Source organism: Acanthopagrus latus, chromosome 11 (genome assembly GCF_904848185.1).
Source record: "Acanthopagrus latus isolate v.2019 chromosome 11, fAcaLat1.1, whole genome shotgun sequence".
NCBI lineage: Eukaryota > Metazoa > Chordata > Actinopteri > Spariformes > Sparidae > Acanthopagrus > Acanthopagrus latus.
This window is the reverse complement of record NC_051049.1, coordinates 22,163,474-22,189,561: the sequence shown is the minus strand read 5'-3', so window position 1 is coordinate 22,189,561 and position 26,088 is coordinate 22,163,474. Positions and strand designations below refer to the sequence as shown.

The 26,088-nt window shown below is 40.3% G+C and overlaps 3 protein-coding genes across 7 annotated transcripts in view; 2 read left to right on the top strand and 1 right to left on the bottom strand.

Annotated features, from left to right (window-relative positions):
• Positions 1 to 15,707, top strand: part of LOC119028418 (homer protein homolog 3-like) — a 59,595-nt gene extending 43,888 nt beyond the window's left edge. For all 3 annotated transcript variants that reach the window (XM_037114366.1, XM_037114365.1, XM_037114367.1), the window contains 3 exons: positions 6,043 to 6,153; positions 7,726 to 7,806; positions 11,415 to 15,707. In XM_037114366.1, coding sequence (XP_036970261.1) covers positions 6,043 to 6,153; positions 7,726 to 7,806; positions 11,415 to 11,600 — 378 coding nt within the window. In that variant the 3' untranslated portion in view covers positions 11,601 to 15,707. The remainder of the gene's footprint in view (positions 1 to 6,042; positions 6,154 to 7,725; positions 7,807 to 11,414) is intronic.
• Positions 15,708 to 16,600: 893 nt separating this feature from the next.
• LOC119028419 (ubiquitin-60S ribosomal protein L40) lies at positions 16,601 to 18,727 on the bottom strand. The gene is made up of 5 exons (XM_037114368.1): positions 18,678 to 18,727; positions 18,134 to 18,245; positions 17,639 to 17,725; positions 17,245 to 17,347; positions 16,601 to 16,755 (listed from the first exon to the last, which is right to left on the bottom strand). Exons 2-5 carry the CDS (start codon positions 18,234 to 18,236, stop codon positions 16,662 to 16,664), a joined length of 387 nt encoding a protein of 128 aa, XP_036970263.1. The 5' UTR covers positions 18,237 to 18,245; positions 18,678 to 18,727; the 3' UTR covers positions 16,601 to 16,661.
• On the top strand, positions 18,252 to 24,215 carry LOC119028417. 3 transcript variants are annotated; one of them, XM_037114361.1, is made up of 10 exons: positions 18,745 to 18,774; positions 18,935 to 19,007; positions 19,832 to 20,485; positions 20,726 to 20,835; positions 22,346 to 22,437; positions 22,657 to 22,757; positions 23,199 to 23,320; positions 23,454 to 23,643; positions 23,719 to 23,801; positions 24,025 to 24,215. In XM_037114361.1, exons 3-10 carry the CDS (start codon positions 19,969 to 19,971, stop codon positions 24,151 to 24,153), a joined length of 1,344 nt encoding a protein of 447 aa, XP_036970256.1. In that variant the 5' UTR covers positions 18,745 to 18,774; positions 18,935 to 19,007; positions 19,832 to 19,968; the 3' UTR covers positions 24,154 to 24,215. The 3 variants fall into 3 exon arrangements, with proteins under 3 accessions (XP_036970258.1, XP_036970256.1, XP_036970259.1); XM_037114363.1 differs by lacking the exon at positions 18,935 to 19,007 and having other exon boundaries at positions 18,252 to 18,774; XM_037114364.1 differs by lacking the exons at positions 18,745 to 18,774; positions 18,935 to 19,007 and adding an exon at positions 19,017 to 19,033.
• The last annotated feature ends 1,873 nt before the right edge of the window (positions 24,216 to 26,088 follow it).

The window sequence follows — 26,088 nt, the reverse complement described above, 5'->3', positions numbered from 1 at the left end:
AGAATGGCAGATCAGGTGAAAATAAACTCTCAAATCAAAACCCGAGTACAGAGTATGATTTTCTTCTATGAATCATGTTCCTGTTGTATGTGACCACTGACAGAGACTACATATTATGCTGATTTTTTTTTGTCCAGACATCCATAACTATCACGCTAAAATCCCTATGCGGAATTTGTCTCTTCCAAACTGCAGATGCATTTTTCATCCAGCCCCCCCCTTCATGGAATATTTCTGTTGACAGGCTCCCGTGATAATCGCAGAGCCCGAATGCAGACATTTCATCTTTAATTTAGAGAGAGTCAAATTATGCCCTTGGTCAAGCTTAACAAGGCTTCTCCAGTGCGACAGAATGAAGTGCTGCCGCAACGGGCCCGCAATGGAGCTATTACCACCGGTGACAGAAAACCGGCCCTTTATTTTTAGCCAGCATTGTGGTTTCATCTATCTCCGAGTCCAGGTGAAGGTTGCCCCGCCAAACACACACTCACTCTCACACACACACTGCAGCAAAGTCAACCAGGTGGCAGGAAGTGGAGCAGGCCTCTAGGGTTTGGCAAAGAGGTGTTTTTTTTTTTTTTTTTTTTTTTTGGGACAGGACACCCTATACTGCCCACCCCCTCCCCCCTCTCTGTCCCAGTTAGAGGAAGAAGATAAATCATCGTAGGAGCAGAAGGAGAGGGGTTGGCTGGCTTTTTCTCCCTAGTCACACTCCCCCCGCTCCCGCCATGTTCGTGGTTATCCACAGCAGAAGGGCTGGAGGTTTATTTTCTGGGTTTGTGGGTTGACTCCTGCTGACCCCTGCTCAGTCTAAACACATCGCGTATTGGACTGTAATAGGCCAGAGACATTGCGGTGTAGTTCAGGATCAGTGGAAAGGATCGCTTTTACATCATAATTTTCCTTTCCACCGAATAAACAATTGAAATCATCATCAACACCACGTGATTATTGTGGCCCAAACAATGAACGGTAAGGATGTCCTTGTGACATTTACAGAAAGATTTAAATAGAATGTTTTGTCAAATTCATCTTTTGCTTTGTTTATTGGTTGTTTTGTCTCTTTCTCTGAGAAATTAGTTACAGTCAAATATGAGTGGGGATGTGGGGAGAGTCTGCAAAAAGCGAGTGTTTGACTGAATGGATGCACAACAGAGACTGTAGGTTTTTTTTTTATTTATTTATTTTTTTTAATGCCATTAAGCAAACGTCATTATTGGACTCAACCATAATCTAAGATGAACATACAGACATAAAGACATCAGACAGAAAGACGTTACTGATTTAACTCTGCATAATTAAATAATATCTGACGAGCCGGTGCTCACTTTTTCCACCATCTGCTTTCTTGGTGCTGCATCTGCGTTGACATCTTATTCAGCTCACTGCTCCCACACATAATATACTAATGTTGCTGGGAACAATACTTTGGAAAATAAATCAGAGTTTTCCTGGGTTCCTCTCCAGTGTGCAGTTCAGAGACATGTAGCCGGTGCCTCCGGGGACAGAAGCTGTCACACACCAAGTGGATACGACGGGGCTGAGTCCCGTGAGATCATGTGGACCCCACCTCCTCTTCCACCCACGGCAGTGTGCTGAAGCTCGCCTTGGATGGCATGCGACATAGCATAGTGCGGAATCTACAAAGAGCCGCTTTGATTGTCCGTGAAAATGCAGTGGAGATGCAAAAGGGAGGGAAAGCGAAATATTGACAAGCCTCTCTTCCCTCAAACACACATTTACATTTCACACATTCAGTTGAGTGAAAAGGCAATAAGCAGTAACCTGCATTGTGACAGGCATCAGAATAACCAAAAGAAGTAAACCTTTTCTTCTTATGATCTCAGATGTCCTTGGGCTGACAGGGACACAGCAGCAAATCTACACATTAAAGGCTACAACAAACTATCATCATTATTAATGACTCTGGCAGTTATTCTCTCAAGACAACTGACTGATTTGGTCTGAAAAACTGCAGAAAATTGTGGAAAATGTCCATCACAATTTTCCAAAGCCCCAGGAAACAACTTTAAATTTCTTGTTTTGTCTGACCAACTGTCCAAAACCAAAAAGTCAGTAAACTCCTGGCACTCCTCACAGGCAGATGAGAAATTTAAAATGATTCTCATAATTATAAGTCACTGTGTGTAAAAGATGAACAGACAACTGGCAAGCAAATGTTTCACCTGTCTGCTCTGATCATGTCATAAGTCAGGTTTCATCTGTAGTAGCTAACACTGAGTCCACTCTGAGATGCAAAAGCAAATCTGATCCAGTTAATGCAACACTCACCATAGTCAGTGTTCGTGTTTTTTTTTTTTTTTCAACAAATGGAATGGAAAGACTCTTGAGTCTAAGTCCTCTCTCCATGTTTTAGGGGCATACACACAGACTGTTATGTTTTGCATGATGGTGGTCAGTAGAGCCAGAGTGCAATCTTGTGCAAGCAAACTGTTTACCAGGAAAGGTTTTATTAAGTTTTCCTCCGCCAATGTAGTAAACTGTCCTTTTACTACTTTCAGTCTTCTCTTGCCCCCGTCTCAACTTGTTTTAAACATGTTGCTGTAAGTTCAACTCTAGAGTGCATTCCTCCACCAAGGCCCCACGGTCCCCTTCTGTACTCACTCACAGATAACAGCCACCTTAATATGCCTGTTTTTTTCAAGATTCATGCATTATTCCCTGAGCAATGGACGAAAATAATGAAAAAAAACCCAATCTCGCAAGATTAAAGAAAGTGACAGCACCAAAAAATCACTGCAGTCCATTCTGGGCCGAGACCTATCCTCCATTTACGTTTTGTGGAAATCCATTCTGTAGTTTTCTTGTAATCCTGCAGACAAACCAACTAATAGACACATGTGAAAGCAATTACCTCTGTGGAAAGCTGATGAGGTAAAACATTAAATATTTTGCCTTTGCACTGTTTTTATATATAATCACAATCGTTTTGATTTATGTACACAGCATACATTTTTAGATGTGGTTGTATAATAGGACCCCTCAGTTTTTAAATAAATTCCTGTGAAGCTTGTTAACAAATCCCCTTACTTCAAACTGTGTAAACACCCGGGACACAATTAGGTTATTGTCTTAATCTTATTACCTGCAGAGCATGCAAAAATGATAGCATATTAGTTTTCTTTTGTTGTAAGCAAGGCCCAGGGGGAATCGAACCCAAAAGCATTGCAGCTTTAGTCCCTTGCTCTGACTGTTGAGCAACAACTCCCGGGGAGATAATTGAGCAGATAACCAGCGAACCACAAACTTCATCACATCGTGTTTGGACTTCAAAGGCTGAGCAGTTTGCCCTTGTTTAGTCAAACTGTCTCTCACCATCTTTGGCTGTTAATAAGTTGAACACAGAGAAGTGGGACAGATTGGGAAAAACATTTTTCATGATTTTCCACGAGGTCACAGCCCTCCAGCAATATCGAAATAAATAATTAAATAAGATCTTCAAGGCGAGAGAGTTCAGTGGTGTGACCGCTGGCAGAAAAGCTTTTCTCTAAAGAAGCGTGTGTGTGCGTGTGTGTCCAAAAGAGATGAAAGAGGGCATGAATCAACCAAATATCAATGACTCATTTGTAGATCGTGCAGCAGAGTGATGCATGATGGAAACCGCCAAAGATACTGAGTTTTGACTAAATGGACTTTTATCAGCTGTGGAAATCACTGTTTGTGTTTGTGTGTGCGTGTGTGTGTGTGTGTGGGCGTGTGTGGGCGGATTGTGTAAGCGGTGACCCCTACAGTGCATTTTCCACATTTCCATCAATATTAATCGTGTGTGACTGTGTTATTGTATTTGTACATTGTGGCCTTTGTGTAAAAAACCTTTTAGTGCTAATTCTGCTGATTTCCATGTTTTCACTGGAGATGAAGGTTCTCGTGTTGTTCTGTGAATTTAGAAAAATTACGTTAATACAACCTATTCAAAGCCCAGTCATTGTGTAACAGCTAAAATGAGGTCCTGCTGCATCAGTCTTCACAATGGATTCCTGTTAACGTTTGCAGATTCTTGTTTGTTGTGTTAGCCTGTAAAAACCTAGTTATATATTCCCATGAAACCTGGACTGATCAGCTTCAGACAAAGGACTAAAAGGATTACATTACAAAACTAAATCAGACATAGATTTTACAACTCCTGATTGGCTGCAGGCTCAGTCAATTTAAAATCAATTTAACATGAGAGGGCCGCTGTGCCTCAGTGCAGCAGCAAGATGTGGAGTTGTTTAGAATTGTGGAAAGTCGTGGTTTCTATATGTCCAGTCTGCTTCTGCCTTTCATCAATCAGGCTACAAGTGAGAATTATGGTGTTTACAAAAGAGACTTATTTCTTGACAATGCTATTTATTTTTTGACTGGTGCAAAACATGCTGTTTGGCACAGAATATCTGGTGGGGGTTTACAGATCCAGTCTTAAGCCCCCTGATCTGCTCCCAGACTCATCTGGGCCGGCCCGATGATGTCAGACATGTTTGATATTTACAATTTAAGACTGGGTGATTACATCTGTATTTTCTGAGGGGTCCTGAGCTGCTAGAAGTCCTGCCAAGCAACAGTAAACATTGTAGCCCTCTAGGCTATAGTTAGCATGCATACTAATGTTAACAGAAATCTTAGCTCCAGTTCTCCCTGAAGAGGAGAAAACCCATGTATACTCCGTCTCTCCACTCATCCAGACACATTTAACCCTCTGCTTTTGTTTTTTACAACAGCAAGTTGTTGCACCACATTATAGTTTACATCTGCTTCCCCATGAGATCATGAGAGTGATCACATGAGGTGGTGTGCAGAGTGGTGTATGGATGACGTATTTTTGTAGGCAAAGCATGACTTTGGCATCACCCTGGTTCCCTCGACAAAAAGCGTATGGGATTTTTGAATTGGGTTTTGGATTATTGTTGTCTTCTGCAAGATAATCTTCACAGATGAACACTAGTTTTGTGAAAGTCCTGTGGTGGTGAGCCCAGCTTCAGTCTGCAGAGCCACAGGACCACACCTCAGTGCTGAACAGAGTGGCATTCACTGTTTATTCAAAATATATAAATATTGAATGTATCGCGTGTTAAAATTGCACTATATTTGGCACTGCAATTCCCTGGTTCCTCAGCAACACACCAGCCAAGTGTGAAGTAAATCCTAAATGTGGTATTGTGTTCAGCCTGACTTGTGTGCTCTTCTGTATGCTTGTTCAAAGGCACCTGATCCATAGATCACCTACACTTTAATAATATGAACTTTATTTATGCAGCACTTTTCTTAACAAGGTTACAAAGTGCTTTACAGAAAACTGCTGATAAAAACAAAAGCAAAAGGAAACAACACAGGGATCATGAAACACCAGGGGATGAAATAAAGGAATTGCAAAAGTGGGATGATAAAACTCAGCAACATATTAAATATTCATAATCGCTTTCCTATCAAACAAAGTTTTGATAAGGGATTTAATATGCTAATGATGCAGCCTGTCTTGGCTCAGAAGGCAGAGTGCTCTACAGTCTGGGGGCTCGAACAGCAGATGGCCCGGTCACCTCTGGTCACAAGCTGGGATCAGACTCTCAAAACTTCCCTTGTTTCAACTTGCCTTCTCCTTCCTAACCCCCAAAAAACCCTTAATATCCAACGCTATTTCAATATATGTGATCATGGAGGGGACGCTCCTTTTAACCTCTACTGCGATGTGGCGGTCAGCGCACCATCAGTCCAGGCTGGAATATTTCAGCAGCTCCTTGATCGATTGCCGTGAAACAGACACTCATGGAACCCTTGCGCTTGACATTTGTGATTTTGAGTTTTTGAGTTTAATGTTTTAATAATTATATGATGCAATGACATAAAAAAAGATTAATATAGATAGTTAGATATCTACGAACCACCTTCGAAATAACTGTCCTAATGCCCTTCACCTAGCACTCAAGTTTGACTATATGAACTTCTGTTTGTATATTCTTAGTCTTGTTATCTTGTAAATATCTTAAGTGCATTGAAAATATACCTCAGTTGTATTGTTAAGTATGTATTAATGTGTGTTTGTTCCAGGTGGCAGAGCTTGAGTCACAGCTGGGGCATCCTGCTGCTGGTCAGACTGGCAGAGAGGAGCTGAGTCAGTCACTGGAGAAGCTGGAGGCCCAGCTGAGAGACAAAGACCAGGTAAGAACCCAGTTCACTCAATAAACAGGGGTGGAAGTCTCTGGGCATCTCATGATTCACAGTTTTAAAACACAGAGGGCTGTAGGACATGAATTTGTATTATTATGTTGCTACTTGCTGCTTTTAAAGATGCAGTATATAAGACCATTATTTTAAAACGTTAAAAGATTAACCTTAATGTTCAACAAAATGTGAAGAAACAACCAATTGGATGTTATGTCAAAGATGTACACGTATTGTGTTGCAGGGATTTCTATTGAAGTTAGCATGCTGACCAGCTAGCACCCAGCCACATTGTACCTGCAGAGGTTATACCCAGTGCTCTGGGCAGAATCATCCAATATGCTCTCTAGCTGCAATGTTAACTGAGCCTTCTAACCAACAGCAGCTACAGTTAGCAGCACTTCTGATATGCGGCCCCCGATTTGCTTGGCGTGTCCATTGTCTCTGCTCGCGCTCTGTTATCCTCACCAAAACTCAAGAAGTAGCTGAGCTTTGAACTTGAACACAACACTCATGTTTGCATTCATTATGTTTCTCAATTCCAGTTGATTCAGCCGTAACGAGCAACGACGTGGTCTTACAAAATTGTTAATCACGTTTTTATACCCAGCCATACGGCACATAGTCCCAATCTGAGGCGGTCTATAACACACTGGCAAACAAAAAGTAATATATTACCAGTAATCAACTGGATGTTTGTTTTGAATTTGTGAAAATACAGAGCCTCAATCTCCATCTAATAAGAGAGAAGAACCTAAGACACTTTATGTGAGGAAACGTTCAGGTGCCAGTCTGAGTGTTTGTTCTCTGAATCATTTAAGTCTTTAATGAAATCTCTCTGGTTCACAAATCTTGTTTTTTGTCCTTACAAAAAGATAAATGTTCAGAAACTCCAGTGGATATAAAAGAAGAGAATGTGCCTTTTGACTTTAATATATCCCCCCGTAGTTTCTGTTTCTACAGAATCATTAATTTATCCTCAAGGCGCTGTCATTTTTCCTGATGATTCATCGGTGTGATCAGACAAACAGAGCGTTGATAAAATAGCACAGTCTCACAAAACACAAAAATGAATGCTGCAGATGTCCAGAGAGCTGCCACCTACATGTTAAAAGAAATCAGGATTGTATGACTCACCTTCAGAACAGTCTCCAAGCCTTCTTTAATACGATTGTTACGATGCCAAAGTTTGACCTTGTGAATATTTTGTGCCTGTATGAGCCAAGTCAGTGTCCATCAAGTGCATGCTGGGCAGGCTCAGCCAAAAACCTATTTTCTGTGGAATAAGTGAAACAGATATTAAAGTCAAATATTTCTTGAAAGTGGCTCGCTGTTGTCCTCCACTCTCATTAACATAACCGTCCATCCATCCTGCTTTCTAAACAAGTTCCACCTTTAGTAACAGTGCTCCTGTGGGGAGGTGTCCCAAATTATATCACCAACCTGGTTTATGATTAATGATTGCGCTTCTTCTTTTAGCAAATGGGGAGACGAATGTTCTGATAAACAGCGATGGGGGATGTGTTGGGAATACGTGTGAACGTGGCGTTGAAACGACTGTGTTTTCAGGAAATTCACAACCTGCAGAGCAAGAAAACAGATGTGGGCGAGCTAGAGAAGGAGAGGGAGGAGGCCATGCAGAGACTGCAGGTAAGATGGCAGAGTATATTTATCCTCTCTCTTGTGAAACATGTACGGGAGTGTTCAGACTGACTCGCCACGTTGCAGTCACTTTGTCTAACCCTCTTGTCTTGGTTGGTAGCTTTCTCCAATCCCTCTGGGCGAGAAGCAGGCTACAATTTCTCTTTTAACACTCTTCTTTAATCTTCTTTACACAGCAACACTCGGGACTGTTCACCTAACTTCACTCCCGCAGGGTTCACAACACTACTGTCATGTATTAAGCTAAAACAAGGGCAGGTAGAAACTAATATGAACTTTCTGGCATGGGGGACATGACAAAACAACTAAAATTTTACATGTTTAAATATATGAATAAAATAATGGCTAAAGTCAGCAGGCGAATCGTACATTTTTTAGCTCCATGCCCCGCTGCGGGAGACTATCACAGATCCAAACTGACATACACACAGACGAGAGATGGGAAGGTAGTCTTTTGTTCTGGCTCTACGCCTGACTGGAAACACAAGGCTTAACAGAATACACACATCTGACTCCCTTGTCCTCTGAAACCGTAATTTCCAATCCTCAAGCATCTTTTTCTGCGTTATAATCTCTACAAAAATATATGTATGAGACAACATGTATGCCAATACCATTAATAATGATGATATCGGCCAAAGGACATATCGGTACATACTGTAAATTCAATACACCAGTTTTAAAGTTTTTAGTTTATTTTTAATGTTTTTTAGTTTGTCATTATAACACAATAACACCTAACAACAAATGAAAAATACTGGGGAAAATTATATGTAGCTTGAAGCTTCTGCCCACACTTGGTTATGATCAGCATTCGTTATCCTGAGCTGTTCATCTACATACTGTCTATTGCTTCCAACTCTGTATTCAGAAAGTGGATATAGGCCCTACAGAATTACTATTCAGGAGCCAAAATGTTCCCTTCTGTATGAGATATTTCAGTAATATCTATATTCACAAAATGCAAACTCTGATTACAGTGCTGTCAAATGTAGCACCTGTATTAAGTGAAAAGGAGTTTGATGTACTTGTTTGTTTTTTCATCTTTGAGGAGATAGCTGTTTTGTGTGAAGTTCTTAAGAAGTTCCGACACACTCAGACTATTTTCAAGGCCACAGCTCTTATAAAACGTGATGAAGGAGACGGGTCGGTCCTAATGGAGTTAATGCAATCCTGAGCAACACTCCAAGGTCCCAAGGTTTCTTTTCCCATTAGCATACAGTAATTAAACCAAATTTGTAATGCATAGAATTGGTTCTTTTCACCTACATTTTCATTCTTACTTGAGCTTGTATAATGTGGCAGAAAAGCAGGAACACTACTTCCTCAACTGGGAGGGAGATCATAGTGTTTCATCTTCAGTTTGAATAGAGACATTCATCTCATCAATTTTTTTTTTTTTTTTGCCATTCATCCTTGTGATTCAGTAGCTAAGAGGTCATCATTCCCAGTCCTCAAATGATTTTCTTTTCAAGTCTCAGAGTACATTTTCTTTCTGATTCCCACTCTGCAGTCATTACTCTTGGACCTGCTTTTGTTGTCTTCACCGTATTACATTCTTTTAAATTAACATGTTCCCATCATTTTATGTAGGGTATTAATAACATTGTCTGAAGATTTTGAATATCACTATATGATATGGCATATGATGATGTGGCAAAAATGTTGGCTTTTCCCAGTTTAAAGGCTGCGTTACAGTGAAGCAATGTCATTTTCAGAACTTACCAGACTTGTCAGCTTCTTCTAATTCCTGCCTTTACCCACTATATCATTATATCCAAAATCTCATTGTTTTGTCAAAGTATCAACAGTTATCCCCACAAATTAACTAGAGTATTAATATTGAGGTGTTTGGTAAAATAAACTGCTTGGTATTTGATTCTGTCAAAATAAATCCCAGTATGTATGATGTGCTTTTGTGGAGATTTCAAAATAAATAAACCTAAATCCTGAAACTAAACTAAACTCCTGAAGGAAATTGTTGTGACAGAGAATGCTCAAAAAATCAGTATCATCAGAATAAAACACAATAGAGTAAAGATAAAAAGTGTAACAGGAGTAAATTCTGACATCAGTGCCTAATAGAATTACAATAAAAAAGGTGCATTCAGGTAAAACAGTAAACTACAATTCAAAACAAAACTAAATATAAAAGTACATACAATGCTATTGAGAAGTAATAAAAGGTAATATCCCACATGATACTGAGTAATGTTGCACATTACATGCATATGCACATAAAAATGCAAGTTCTATATAATATCAAGGCATATGCTGTGCATTGTGATTGTGATACAATTATCACTACTACTATTACTTAAAGGCCAAATTGCCCATCCCTGGTTCATTCACCTCAATTATATAGGACTGGTGGGAGAATGTTGAAGTGGCGGTAATTTCCAAATCTCAGCAAACAAAGAAAAACAACACAAAAGACACCCACACACCCAAATCTGTGCAAAATGCTGCCTAATTAGCAAGCAGTCAGTCAGAGACCTTCTTCAAGGCCTGGATAGGCTGCAAGTGAACCCAGCAGTGTGAGTGGTTAAAATCCCTGCAGACTAAACCAAAAGTATCTGCAGGAGAAGATACTTTAATTCCAATAAAATATGCTCCAATGTTGTGGTCTCGGTTGGATTGCAATGTGTAGACTAGAATCTTCCTTGTTGTAAGAAACACAATAGTCCTCGTTCTGCAGGGTGCTGACCGTCTCTCAAGCTGTTTTTCTGCTATTCTGCAAACCTAACTGAGCCACACAGGCGACTAATGGAAAATCAAAGCGCTGCTACTGTACCTAAAAGAGACAGCACAATTCAGACCAGCAGCAGAGAACCAGTATCTGAGGACCTCAAGGACAAAACTAATTGTGTTGAGTTTCCGAAGCTAAGGAAGAAAAATGATACTACTGGTTTTTTGCATAAAACCTTTTTGTGGATCCAGAAGAAGCTGCATGTTATCCAGCCTCCTGTGATGTCAGTCAGAGGCTGAGTTGCATAATGTGTCAGATTTTGACAAGCAGTCCACTGGTCTGTCATTGCACTCGGCTGGTTTCAATTTAAACACAAATGCTCAAAATTTAAACAGCAGGACCACAATGCAGCTCAGACACTAACTGACATTAGTGATGGGAAATGTATCACATTACATGCACCTTCCTCTGGATTATTTTATAATAATAATAACTGTTTTCCCATGTGCAGTAATACTCCTCATTTTATACATTAATCACACATTAATGTATAAAACTGGTGGAGTTGCCCTTTAAGTAAGGCAAAGTTGGTTCTTCTTCTTTCCTTCAGAAGTAAACTGCATCGGCCAAAGTGCCTTTAAGCAAGGCACTGTACTTGTGAATGCTTCAAAGCAGACTTTGTTCCTTGAAAGATTATCCTGGCAAAACCCTTTTTTCACCAGAGAAAACCATTTTGATCTGACATAGAAAAACATGTCCTCACTTGCCCATCAGGGCTTCTGTAGCTACTGCTAATATCACAAAAACAGACAAAATGTGGAGAACTTGGACCGCAGCCCGTGCAGAAAGCATCCACAAATACACCCAGGTAAGAAAACACTGTTAACAACAGTTGATGTGTCTGCAGGATGTGGAGAGACGAAACACCGAGTTGGAGGATCAGGTTCAGAGTGCTGAAAAGACACTGGCCTCCAGCCGTGAAGACCAGAAGCAGGCGGAGGTCGAGGTCCGGCGTATCATCGAGGTCCTGGACGTCAAAATCTGCGACCTGAACGACCTGAGACAGAGCCTGGCCAAGCTCATCGACAAATAGCCACAGCGTCGTCTGGGCTGCATCTCCACAGTCAGTGCTGGTTTCATCCATGTGGCTTTGATTTGTGTGTCAGCATAGCAACAGTCAAAGCGGCATGGAGGAAAACATGCAGGTGTTTACCTCCATGGGTCTGTTTGGGTTTTTTTTTAAGATCACTGCAGGTAAACAACAGGAACCTCATAAAGGTGCTAAGTGCAAAATAAAACATCTGTACTGTACTCATTGTTACATTTACTAGTCTAACCGTGGTGTAATTATGATACAGTCAGTCAGAACGATGTAATTGGCTACTACTACTTGTTTTCCTATATCATAATTCCCTGCAGCTGCACGTTTTTGTTGATTTCACCAGGTTTGTACTCTTTTCACCATCTGCCATCACTGGAAACTGACAGCGTTTGTTCCATTAGCTGTGGAAGAACAGCGCCCTCCTCCTGTTTTTGATGCTATAGCAGCGTATTCTCTTCTAATCTGACCCGGTGGTTTACAGTTTTAAAATGCTGAGCAGAGCTGACAGCCTTTTTCAGTGATGGTCTCAATTGTTCATGGTAATAATGCTAATGTCTCAAAAGGACTGAGATAATGATTTACTGATTGCAAACAATTCACAAAGCACCTTTAAAGGAGGACTCGCACCGAAGCCGATTTTAAGCTTGTTATTTTGCAAAAGCAGACATTTCCAACAGGTGTCAAAGGATTTTCTCCTTGTTTATCTTTGAGTGATCGCCAATCCACTTGTATTAGTGTGTTTTCACCTGATTAACAGACAAGAGGAGCATTAAAACTAGGAAAGAGTCACAAGATCTGGTGGTGTAATAAAGCCACTGGTGCCCTGTTTTAGTGCAGAGCCAGAGCTCTTGACTATTCTTCTGTGTCGAGGCAGACGGTTAAACTGCAGTCCTGTAACAGCAGGAGTCACATCTACAGTTTAATGGACAATTAGAAATGTACACCCTCACTTTACATAAATATTTATCATAATTCTGAACATTTGGTTCATAGAAACAACAAGCAAAGTAAAAAATGTCTGCTTTTACACAGTAACAACTTCACGCCGGTGGCATCCTTTTCTTTCGGCACTGTGGAGATGCACGCAGCAGAGGTTTGGTCGGGGTAAGGACACATTGAGGCAAAGACCCTGAATAAAGTCACCTCCAGTTCACCGTCAGCAGCCTGGACTGGCCTCACACCAGCCAGAACATCAACAGTCTCTGAGATGCAACAACCTGCTCACATTCTATCTTCTGAGGATCGCCAGCGTTCATGTTTTATGAGGACGGCTCTTCCTCACCACTTATTCTATTATTCATGTTTATCGATGGGTTGCTCACAGTTGGGGTGGGAAATCAACGATGGCGATGGGCCAACTTGCTGGTAAATTCAAGCTGCAGCTGCTAGCTCTGCCCTCTGCATTGGAGCCACACCGACAGGTACATCAGCATGTGAAGGAAGCTCCTGATGTGTCACTGTGGCCTGTGGACGGAGACGCCGTTTCCCACCCCGATGCTGGTGAACCCGAGATTGCACTTGATAATGTTTGTGCCAAGTTTTTCCTTGTTTACATTTGTCAGTGTTCACAAAATTATCATGATCTACTTTATGTGCTTTTTTTCCTGTGTTGCTCAACACTACCATTTACCATAATAGTAATAATAAGCCCAGAGAGAGGATCAGGGGTGCTGCAGAGCATAGATCACTAGGAGAGCACTGCATGAGCTCTGCAGAAGCCTCGGACCTGCCAAGGAATGTGAAGGTGTGTGTGTGTGTGTATGTACGTGTGTGTGCACAATACTTGGTGTGCAGATGGAGACTGATCGAGTTAAAAAAGCACAACTGCAGTAGATTTAGTATTAGGGTACTTAAATAACGTGGCTGTCAGCTTTGTATGTGAACTTCTGATGCACAATATCTATCGATCTTTGCGTCTCGCCCCCTGATGAGTTATTGATTTCTTCTCATGACAGTAATATAGGTACAAATAAGGTGCAGTCCTTTGCAGCTGATGATGCAGGAACTGCCAGGATAATAACATGTCAAAATGTAATTTAAACATGTCATAATTGTTAGTATAATAAACTAGCATCTCATTATAACAGTCATCTGCAATTATTTGTTAGATTTTACAATAAAATGCCTCTGGAGTTCAGCAAGCCCAATAATAATAAATATGGAGGGAAATGAGTCTCAAATGAAAAATGTACAAATGTGTACCATTTGTAAATTCTTTTGGGTACTTGTGAAAGTGTGTTCCAATCTGCACACACTTACAAAGCAACATGAACACATGTTGAACAGATTTAGATGGTTAAATGTGTATGTGGAGATCAGGTTACATTTACATGTGGACATTTGAGACATTTTTCGCGTCTTAAGTGATCCACAAATGTATGCTGCATTTATGTGCCAGTGAAAAACTGGGAATTTCTGTGAATGTGTCTGTAATCAATAGACAGAATGGCTTGTCACAGCAATTACAACAAATGTATTTGCCAAATATTGACTCTACACAGTAGCCTTTAAATCAGGGCTGGTTCCATTTTGCCCATTTTGTTTTGAGTGAAAAATAATTTTTAAACTGTAATATTGTCTATGCTGTTTATTTCTTATGAGTTTAAATTCTCTTTGAATATGAAGGATCCCTAATTATTACGATGTTTCTCATAATCAGGTCAGTCAATTATGGGAACTTTACATCCTAGAACCATTTTTCTTTTCAATAATACAAAAGGTATTTGTATGGAAACCCATTTCAGCCAAATATTTAAAAAAGATAAACTAATCTAAGATTGATTAAAAAAAATGTAAGTAAATGAAAAATAAGTCATAATCAGGAGATAAAGTTATTATGAGATAGAAAGTTGAAATCATGAAATCATCAAAAATTTACAAAAAAACACAACTGATATATTATATATTGATATTTTATTATTATTATTTTTTTTTTTTGTATCTTTAACTGGCATAAATGGGCTTAAATTTGTTTGCTTTTAGCCCGTGGCCCACCATCAGCTTCAGTTCTGGCATTCCAAGGGGAAAAAGTTTGGCCACTCCTGCCATAAATGTATATGATTTTAATTAGCTACTGCTGCTGGACGTGTTGTTTTACTGGGCATAGTCAGTTTTGGCAAAAAGTGGAGCTGCATGCATTACACACACATTAATTTCTCTCTTTTTCTAGTAGTTATTGTACCTTCAGTCCCACAACGCTGGTGTTTCATCGTTTTGACAGGCTACTACACTACCTGAGAGTTCTGACATCAGCTGATCCATGCAAATCACTAAATTAGCAATAAGGTTTCTAGCATAGATGCCTGTTCATAGTTAATACCAGTAATTTGTAGGTAATACGAACTCTGTAGAGCCTGTTTTCATCCATTTTAATATCGGTACCATTTTCCGCAGCTGTTGTCTTTTTTAATGGCTTCTCCAGTTAGCAACAGATTAGAACCAGCCTTTAATCAAGCATGAAGAAAATGCATCGGAGGCCATCAGCTCCTCTGCTCGAGCTCCTCATGGTAGATTTTGGAAAAACTTCACAACAGTCTTTTTACAGTGCATCATTAAGGCACAGTAACGCTGTACGTGCATTACGAGTAGTTTCTGTGCATGCATAAAGGGGGAAATGAGACTAACTGCTAGATCGAATTTCCGAACTGCGTCTGACCTCTGTTGAGAGGTTGCGGGGGGCGACATTTTCGACCGAACAGTAGAGGCATGAATAGATATTACTCAAAATATAGCAATAAATGGAAGATGTTGTAATACCCTCCTGACGTACACTGAAGTACGGCCTTTTCAAACATCTGTTGCCAGCTACAAGAGAGAATGCAGTACCAAAGACACACCACTGTCATGCTGAAGACACGTCAACTGGAATAAACACACAACTTTAACTTTGGTTTAACATTTGACTCAAAATACCTCAATACTTCAGTTTCATTTGGTAAATGGAAAACAACTGGTCAACTGGTGTTCATGGTCCCGATTTTGTTGTTTCATGCATTACTGAATTGAGGAGACAGGTGTTTGTATGGAATTTGACAATGTGAGATGAGTTCCTTATATTTGTATAGAGCTGTTTAACATTAAAACTCAGTCATGCAGTCATGGGTGTGGTGTTTGTGTGATTGGAGGGCAAGAAACGCAGGCTTCTGCAATTAAGCATTCCTAAAGTTTTCATCTCACACTTCTGAATGATTATTTTTTTTTTCCTTCCTCATTACATAACAATGTTGTATTGAAGTACGTATCTACATAACACTGGGGTGCTACCCTCCAACTTAAATTACATGGTGAAGAAACGAGTGACGGGGCAGAGTGGCTGAGAGTCACCATTCACATTACTACATACACTGTACCAAAGTGATTTTGAGTTACATAATGTTGCTTTAAGAGCAGGTGGCATGTATGACGCTGAAATTTTATCAGCTGATAAACAGCAGCTGGTGTCTGAAATGATGTGATAAATATCTTTTTAGCGTTGGCAGACAGTACAGTATCTTCTCATTCTGATTCAGCCACCAGCAGCCATGTGAGAAGTGTTTTAGTCTGAACTGTTAATGATGCACTTCGCACACGTGGTATTTTGTGTGCTGCAGTCCTGTTACCCAGGCTGACACCAATGTTGTGTGTGCCAAATTGAAATAAAGTGGAGACCACGGCCAACAAGTACAAACCGCCACTGTGTGTCAAGTTTTGGATTGCATCCACTGTTTTCAACCAGTGCCAGTTCCAAACAGCAGGTTTACTGAATTACCCAGAAAACTCGTGTACAGGCCTCTGATGAGGACAATTTACCAATCTCTTCTCATGAATATTCCAATATGGGAACATTTGACAAATAGTAACAGAAGTTTACAAGTCTTGTCACGTTTAGTTTTGCTAGCAGATGAAATCACCCTGCACAGCCTCACAACTGTATTTCACATATGACAGCAAATTAAACTAAAACACGTCGCCAGTTTTTCCAGCCAGTGAATAATACAAGACAGACAAGCACAGTCCTTTTCTTACATTTATTTTAACGCAAAATGGCACTGACAGCCGCTTCAGTCAAAATGTCTACTTCAGCTTCTTCTTGGGGCGAAGGTTGTTTGTGTGTCCACACTTCTTCTTGCGGCAGTTGACAGCACGGGGGTGCAGACGGGCATAGCACCTGCAAAACAAGTGTCAGGGAGCAACTATGAGGAAATTTCTCCTGAACCAACATTTTAGTGAATTCACTTTTGACATTAATGGTCAAAATAAATGTATGCCAAATCTGAGGGTCTTATCAGTTTTCAACTTATGCCTATATTTTAATGTGAAACACTAGCTTAATGCTAAAGAAACTTCCACACTATTTAGCCACTCACTCATCTTTCAATAATTCTACTGGAATAGAGGTCGAGGAGGGCAGTGAAACAGGACCTACACCTGCCCACAAATGCTGTCTTCAATATTTTAGTCCATGCTTAAACAAATACCCGGACTCCTCACTTTTCAACCTTTAAGCACACGTTATAGGTTTTATTCATTTATACAATTTGTTCATGGCGCGAATTAATGTGTTTTAGTCTCAACGTTGACCTAAACGTATCCCTTAAGACAGCACCAGTAAAGCACACAATAAAATATTGACTGCTTTATGGTTTTCAAGACTTACTTGCGGCAGATCATCTTGTCGCAGTTGTACCTCTGGGCCAGCTGTCTGAGAGAAGGCTCAATGATACCACCACGCAGACGCAGCACCAGATGCAGAGTGGATTCTGGTGGGAGGGGAAGAAACAATCATGTCAATCTTAAGCTGAGTAACATCAAGAAACGGCATAACATCTTCTATTAGGGCATTTCATAATAACCTTAAAGTTGTGGTTATAGAACAGAGTACAAATGGAATGTGTAATGATGAACACAGCACCAGTGTTGTCAAGATTAGTGGGAATCTGTTTAAACATGCTTAAGTGTTTCACAATTTGGTTCACACTAAAAAGCTTGTCTGTGATTAATTGTGACCAAGGCCACATAAGGAACATTCAGTCTTGATTATGGGTTTTTACCTTTCTGGATGTTGTAGTCTGACAGTGTACGTCCATCCTCCAGCTGTTTGCCAGCGAAGATCAGACGCTGCTGATCAGGGGGAATTCCTGCATACACAACCAAAGTTATTAAAAATTGCACATTTTTGCAGCACATTTCATTCATGCTTACAAGGCAGAGATGCCAAGTGATGGAAAATACTGACAATTCACACATCACACTTAAACCATTTTACTTTATGTCAACCTGCATACAAACGTGTTCTGCTATACAATTACAATATCAAACGTTAATGAATATAGCTAGCTTTATGGTTCAACTAGAGAACAAGAATTCCAGCCTCTTTTCAGACCAAATCTACTGGCCTTACAGCACGAACTCTGCTATACATTCTTGATATAACTTGTGAATCCGAAGGGAACATGAGTTGTCAGGACATTTGTTAATGTAGGAGGTGTGAAGGGCCGGCTAACAACTTGTCAAGACTCATCTGACAGTCCGGTGTGATAGCTCACCTTCCTTATCCTGGATCTTAGCCTTGACATTTTCGATAGTGTCGCTGGGCTCAACCTCAAGGGTGATGGTTTTCCCCGTCAACGTCTTCACGAAGATCTGCATGTTTGCAGGCTGAGGAAGAAAACGGCTGTTAGCTCCAAGTTTAGCTAACTTGTTAACCACACGATGACTGACCGCATCTTTTAACAAGCGATCAATGACACAAAGCTTCAAAATTACAAGCGAAATGGCAATATCTTCATCATTTCTAAACCCTTCTACAATGTTAACCGTTGAACTTTAAGCTGTTTGTTCGTCAGCAGCGAACGACGTTAGCTAACGTTAGCAACACAGTGGACTCGGTGCGGGGCCTCGCCACATGCGCGCCGTTAGCGTGAAGCTCAATCGCAAATTTCTCTATGTACCGCCTTCGAACTGAGCCAGTAACACTTTATACACAATAAAGGTAGATATACATCGAACAGTGTCTTGTTAAAATAGAATTCAACAACCCAACATTCGCTTTAAATCAAGAAATACGTTCTGGACAAAACGTGTACCCACCCGGCCTCTAGCTGAGCCTCAACGAAAAGAGAGAGGAAGAAGCTTCTGCTGAAATACGTCACTTCCTCCTGCATGGTTTCCTTGGCAATAAAGTGCTGTGAGTATTATTTATCAATATTTAAGTTCAGATTGTTAACAGCTTATATTTTAAAGACTATTGGCTATACATTACATTTATTGTTTAAACACATTTAAACATTTAATGACTCATTTTGTCCCGTTTATAGACTATTACATATGTCTTTTTTTTCATTAAGAGACCGAGGGGGGCGACAACGAGCAACGTGAATCGCTTCCAACGCTGAGAGTTCTTTGACACAGTACATTAATGTAATTCAACAGGCTGGTTATTGAAGGTTAACGCATAAACATCTTAAAATATTTGCCTTTTGGTTTTGGAAAGCAGTTCACTGTGTAAGAGATACAGCACAGTGTGTGTGTGTGGACTGGGTAGGACTGCTCCAAAATAAAGTTTGACTGACATCTGCTGTTTTAATGATGTTGTTGAGCCACATCAAAAACATGCATGAAGGAAACAGCATAATCCGAGTTCGTTCAAGTATTGCAAGCAAATACAGCTTATTATTTGGTTAAGTTTTAAATCAATTTATATTAAATGTATGCACTTTTTTATTTTCTATTCATGCATTTCCATATACAATATGCATGGCATATCTAAACTGGGATAGCTCTCTTTTGAAGTGGTCTGAAATATGCAAATCTATATTACATTTTCTATTTGACAATCATCACTTCAAACACGTTCAGCCTGTTTGCATCTTGTACTCAAATGCTACTCTGTAAGTTGATATTGTAAATTTATTAAGGTAATGCCGAATTATGCACAGGACTCTTGAAAATTGAGCATGTCAACTCCAAATATGAAGTAGTTTTGTTAGGGTGAAGGAGCATGTGCCAAGGTGCCCCTTTTTAACATAAGGAAAGCCAGATAGAAGGGAGTCTATACACTGTTAGATTATCAGTGATTGTCTGAAAACCATTAAAATTGTGTTTATCATTTTTTAAATAAAGTCCTTAAGTGTCAGCAGCTGTTACTGTGTATCCTCGTTGCAGAATGAAATACTGTAGTTGAATAGTTTTGTGTGTCCTGTCCAGGTAATTGGACACCATAGCATGCATTTGTTTCTCTGCAGGAGCAGCAACAGTAGCAACATCATCATGTTCCACAGCACAGAGGTTTCCATGGTGAGGTATTGTAGCATTTTTCAGTTGCTTCAAGTCACGTGAAGGATGGCACAGTAATGTCAGGAGGACACTGGTGGTATTAGATATGACTGCAGTAGGAAAAGACTTGATCCGGGCTCGTCCTGCCAACAAAGAGTTTCACCTGTCGTCAAACGTCCCATTTCTGGACAGCAATCCAGATGCATTCTCAACCCGTTTCCAGGAGGACTTCCAGCCTTCATCTCCCAAGAAGACTGTGTCTTTTAGTCTGCCTACACTGGCTCAGGTGGACCACAAGGACGTGAGATACATCAAGGAGTACCTGACAGATGCGTTAGTGTCCTACAAACGTCACCCATTGCCACAGATCACCCGCATTCCACGCTGGACTGCACTTTGCACCAACTTCAAGATGCAAACAGACGACAAGGAGGATACTTTCCTCACCACTCAGTCCCAGAAATTCCAGCCTCAGCCCTTCCAAGCTCGCCGTGATCCCATCCTACCAGTACTTGCCATCAAGAAGATCCAGGAAGTGGAATGGACTCCAGAAAGCACCAGCAAAGCCTCCTTCACCCCACAGCATGTCTCTCCTGTTGTAAAAGCCACAGTTAAACATCTAGGTCAGTGACAGCATTCTTAAGTGTCTTCTGATCCTCAAATCCATTTTACATCATGGATTCGTTGATAAGCCATATATAATTGATGTCAGCATTCTTAAAATCTGGTTATGAATTAACTCACAAGAAAACTGTCAACAGCATGGCCTTGTAATGAATAACAGTGAAGGAATCTGTGTTAGAGTTCATCTCTGAATCCTGCAGAACCTTTTACGTAAAAAATGTTTGATCATGTCTCTGTAGAGAAGGGCTTTCCCACTTTCAAAGGGGATGGATGCCATCGTACTTTTGTTTCCCAGTACAGCAACACCTACCAGGGAGCCTGGAGCAGAGCTGCTCAGTCCGTGGAAAAGGTAACACAGCAGCAGCAGCAGTCACTCAGGAGACACTATGATCAAATAGGTTACCACACAACTTAACTAATTTAGATGTTTTAAAAGTTATAAGAAAAAAAAGCGGGAAAAAAAGAGGTTACCCTCTACCTTGCACTGGAGGCAATTTCAACCATTTGTCTCTGATTTAAGCTCAAATATAATGCAGAATCATTACTGTATAGACCAAAACAACACATTTCAGAGTGAAATGTGGGATTAAGATTTTTACATTAAAAATCCTATTGGAGCACATGGCGACAGCCTCCTGGTTTACTGGGTGAGCGATTCATGGAGAGGTGAAACAGAGGTGTTAGATATATACAACACCACAGCAAGAGAAGTGCTGTCTGTGGTTAAATATAATGTGCACATTGTATAAGTAAATGGATAATATCCTAAAACCTTAGTTTAAAATGTAACAATATGATACACTGTACGTTGTATGCTTGCACAAATTCACATATAATGCTACAGTACGATTTCATTCAATTTGTAATGATTCAATTGAATTCAAAACAATACAATATGATACTATATGATATACTTTATTTTCCCCATATGGAAATATTTCTTGGGCTCAGTGTTCCTGCATTGGACAAGTTCAATTCAAAGCACAACTGACATGTACTGATTACATACAATGTACGTGTGTGCAAGTGCCAATAAAATAAAACAACAAACAAACAGAGACAAGATAATGAGCGACTTCATACAACATTGCACCTGGCAATACATTGCACTATGCCATATGTCCATGCATAGATGGTCCCATGAGTGTGGCTAGGTTGGCATCCTGTTCTACTGTTATTTGTTACTCCACTTGCTGCTGATGAAGTGACTGTCAAAAGAAGAGTTTATCATAGGTGAACCGCAGCTCACCTCGATATATTCAACAAAAAATACATCATCATTTTGTTGTAGATTCAGATATTTAAACACGCCAAAGTAGCTGAGGACTGTTATGACATTAAAACACTCCTTACATGTTTTGGAATAAGTAACAATTTTCTAAAAATATGATATAAATTCATTTAACAGTGTTCAGTGGTTCCACTACTTTCTGATATACTGTTTGTCCATTTTGCAAAATGTTACACCGTGTGGAACTCAAGTGTTTACCCAAAAGTGTATGATTATATTTTCTCATAGCTTTCCATTCTGTTGTGTATTAGAAATAGTTTCGTCACAGCAGGTTAAGTAAATTTAGAAACAACTGTAAACTGGTTGTCAATGTGTATAAAAAGACTAAAAGAAGCTAGAAGCTACAGATCATTTTCTCAGACCTCACAGACAGACTCAGGTTAACCTAGAATGCGGGCTGAAGCACTGCGTGCTACTATTTGACACTATGACCTAGAATACCAGCACCGTCAGCTTTAAGTAGACACAAAAGCAGCAAGGGTGTTGACCTTTTTGTGAAGCTCTCCATGAGGTATGTGTTATCAGCACATGAACGTGACTGTGAATGTTGTCACTATGTCCTCTGCAGCACACCTCCTGCGTGGCTATGGGGGATCCCTTGAAGATTGTAGAAAGAGAGACGACCCATGCTGCGTCATTCAGCCGGCCCGCTGCCTGCAGGTCTGTGACTGCTTTTGCTTTTCCCACACGTGATTCAGTTTCTGTCCCATAAGAGATGTCAGATAGCAGGAAACACCATGGCTGGAGTCACCCATCACATCTCTCTTCACACATCTCTGTTCTCACTGCATTTTTTGACTTGGGATGTCAAGAGGTCTGAAGTAAAGCGTTGAATCTATCCCCACGCAAATGAAAACATTATCTGTGTTCTTAATACAGGCTACCTGTAGTGAGAGAGCGTTTGAAGCTCAACCTTGGGAACTTCTCTAAGGACTCATGGTCGTGCACGTCCAGTGAAGATTTTTGTTACCGCAAGCCAGGTGCGTGTTTTCTGTGTTAATGTCTAGATGCAAGAAAGTCATCATGCATCAACCCTGACTAAGATTAAAATGGTCTAATTATGTGACACAGATGTACACCTAGACCTCTGTAATAGAAACAAACAGGAACTTTAAGCTACTTAACCACACCACCAGGGGCACATGGAGGCCAACTCCTTGTCTTGCATGTAGGGTGAGTTAAACTTAAACTTAAATGATCAAGAGGCCAGTTTTCTGTACATCACATTCATGTTGACACCAGTGTTGTCTTCCAAGGTTTTACAGGTGACGTAGCCTGTGTGACTGTACAACAGATAGTTTAATTACTGGCACACTGGGACATTGTATTTACCAAAAATATTACCTTTTTTCTAAAACAAGTGAACGTTAATCTATTTTTCATTATCCTGCCTGGATTAGTCTCTTTGGTTTATTTCTCAGGGAATCGAGTTGTTCTGACAAGGAGAAACAAATACTCCAGTTCCTTGCCCAAGGGGGACATTGGTACGAGGGGCAACAAAGAGAGGATGTCTGTCACCACCAACAGAATCTCATTCCCCAAAGTGAGATTACAGACATCTTACTTACTTATTACCTTTGCATTTAGTTCTTATAGACGTTGGTTCATTTTGACAAGTTTGTTATGTGAAAAGATCTTATGTCGTATTTCATTGTGCTGACTGTTCCTCCCTGTAGCTGAACTTCACAGTGAGTCCAGTGAATGTACCTGAGCCTGACCTGATCACAAAGAGCCATGTACAATTCAGCTTGCCCTGCCTGTCAGGCCTCTACTACACAACCACGGTCAAAGAACACTACAGCAAACTGGAAGGAGAGCGAGCCAGACCTGTCATCCGCCAGCCGGTCAAGATACTGAGTGGACCAGGTATCAATTTGGTTGTGTTTGTGTGTTTAAAGGGAGATGCGCGTCGATGTTAATTGCGATTAATCTGTTTGACAGAGCATGGGCTGAACCTCAGCACCACCAAGACTGACTACCTCCCGTTGAAGACCTGCAGATTTACACCTCCATCACCACCGAAGGTGAGAGATCAACCACTTAAATTAAAAATTTTGCCATTAAAATTGCCAAATAAAATGATGGTGAAAGCATCAGTACAAATAGCCATTTTAGTTATTACAGAGTTGCATGTTTGATTAGTGATACTGACGTGATGCATCACTACGTGTGTCTCTTTGTACATGGGCTCCTGTTTTTCTCATCACTAACATGCCATCGCTGGCTCTCTTTCTGTTAATAAAATAGAGCAACATCAGGTTTCCACAGGCCCGTCAGCACATCAGCACCACCCACAGTGAAGACTACACCACCAAACCTTTGATCCCGCGGCGTGCCAGCTGCAGCCAGTTCATCAGTCATTTTGTCGTGCAGTGACATGACATGTTCTCTTTCTCTTGTGTTCCTGCCCAGCTCTTAATAAAAGAGAATCAAGTGTATTTATTACATTTTTTTTTAGATATGTTTCAAATGTGCACCTCATTCCACATATTTCGTTTCAGAAAATGCTGCTGAGACTACTGAGACTGCTGCTTAGAATTTTCCAAACACCAACAAATTATTTGCAGCTTAACATTGAAGGTATCGTTACAGTTGAGCGGAAGGTTACTGTATTGTCTCTTGGATTAAGACTTGCCTTTAAAATGTTTTTAATAAGTGACATTAATGAGATTGTCAACACACAGCATTTTGTGTCCGTGCTAAACAACAATGTTGTATTGTGTAATGTTGTTCTGCTCTATTCACTTGCAGATCATTAACCCTGATCCTAAATTTCAAGCATGCCTCGAGCTAAAGCTACTCTGTCACATCATCAAGGTGCTTTTCAATGGCCGCATAAAAATGATCATAATCTTGGCTGATGAATAAATTACCGTTGACCCAGATCGGTGCAGGGGCCATCAGAGTGTGAAATGTTGAAGCAGTGTGCAGCTTTAGCAGGTAGGTGGCTTAAACGTGAACGTGAGCCCAGTCTGTCATATCTGGGCCAGGAAGGGAATCAGCCTCGTGTTTAACTGTCCTACTTCCAACCCTGTTTACACTGTCAACGCTAACTGCAAAGAAGAAGGTTAGCGTCTGTTTCACAGAAAGATTCCCATACTCTCCTTCAGGCATGACTGACCACAAAACTCTGTAAAAACAATCTGTGTTGTAGCAATAACACAGCCTTGACCCTGAATGCACACTCATGCTGATAAAAAAAAAAAAAAAACTGGCTGGAGTAGATGTAAATAAACTCAGTGTGGAGTTCACTAACCTGGTGAAAAGGCAGCAGGTAATGGCTGGTAGGGTAATGAGCTGACATTCAGGTCCAAGGGGTTCATCTTGGGAGAACATGGTTTAATGTAAGATTAAACCCCAAAAGTGACTTGAAAGCTCTTGTTTGATTTGACCTGCCTAACATGTCCAAATCACACCTATGACCTTGCTAATTTGTGCGATACATTGTTAGAGACATTTTAGCTTGATACATGCAAATGTCTCCGATGATATATTACCCATGAGAACACTGTAGGATGTTACAAATTTGGCCCAGATGCAGCTTGGGGCATGTTGTAATGATATAGAGAGCATTGCGGCCAAATTCAACATGACGACCAACCTAAAAAAGGCGATTCCCTGAAAATGTGTTTTAACAAACTTTTGAGTCTTCTAGCAACATTGGTGTCTATTAAATGCTTTTAAGAAATGATTTATTGATGACCCTATCTAGAGAACTCTTTAGCATATTACCAATGTGGCTGGTGGCTGCCGTCCCAAAAATGTCATTTAACATGCATTCACCTGGATTGAGTGTAGAGTTGTAGGAACAGGGTGAGAAAACTGTCAACATATGTATCTTACAAATGTTATTTCATTAAAACAATTATACAAAATTAAAGAGTAGAACCCATTCGTATTGATAAATATAACAATATGTGCATAAGATCAAAATGCTATTATTACTGACAAAAGATCATTAGAATTTTAACAAAATGATAAATAACAGAAACAAAAGAATAACAGAACAATACAAAGACATTTCAATGGTACCTTTATGTACAAGCGAGTACTTAAATCAATTTGGGGATGAGTTGGATTTCCTCAGTCCATAAGCTAATATTCATAATTTTGCATGACTGGTTCTCATTGTCTGCCAGTCTACACATGCATTAAAGTGCATAATGAAATAATTTTTTTCTCACCCCTGGCCCTGATACATTTCCGTACAACACAGATACATCTTGGCTAAATATTTGTTCGGAGAGTTTCATGCCAGTAGATCCAGGACAGCGTCAGGTGCTGGGTGGCCTTCCTTCCAGTGCACCTCTA

Excerpts from the sequence above, each read along its gene's own strand:
- LOC119028417 (XM_037114363.1), top strand. The coding sequence starts at position 19,969 with ATGACTGCAGTAGGAAAAGACTTGATCCGGGCTCGTCCTGCCAACAAA. Across the intron at positions 22,758-23,198 it reads TTTTTGTTACCGCAAGCCAG|GGAATCGAGTTGTTCTGACA; the intron begins GTGCGTGTTTTC and ends TTTATTTCTCAG. Across the intron at positions 23,644-23,718 it reads CAAGATACTGAGTGGACCAG|AGCATGGGCTGAACCTCAGC; the intron begins GTATCAATTTGG and ends TCTGTTTGACAG.
- LOC119028419 (XM_037114368.1), bottom strand. The coding sequence starts at position 18,236 with ATGCAGATCTTCGTGAAGACGTTGACGGGGAAAACCATCACCCTTGAG. Across the intron at positions 17,348-17,638 it reads AGACTACAACATCCAGAAAG|AATCCACTCTGCATCTGGTG; the intron begins GTAAAAACCCAT and ends CCCTCCCACCAG. Across the intron at positions 16,756-17,244 it reads GACAAGATGATCTGCCGCAA|GTGCTATGCCCGTCTGCACC; the intron begins GTAAGTCTTGAA and ends CTTGTTTTGCAG.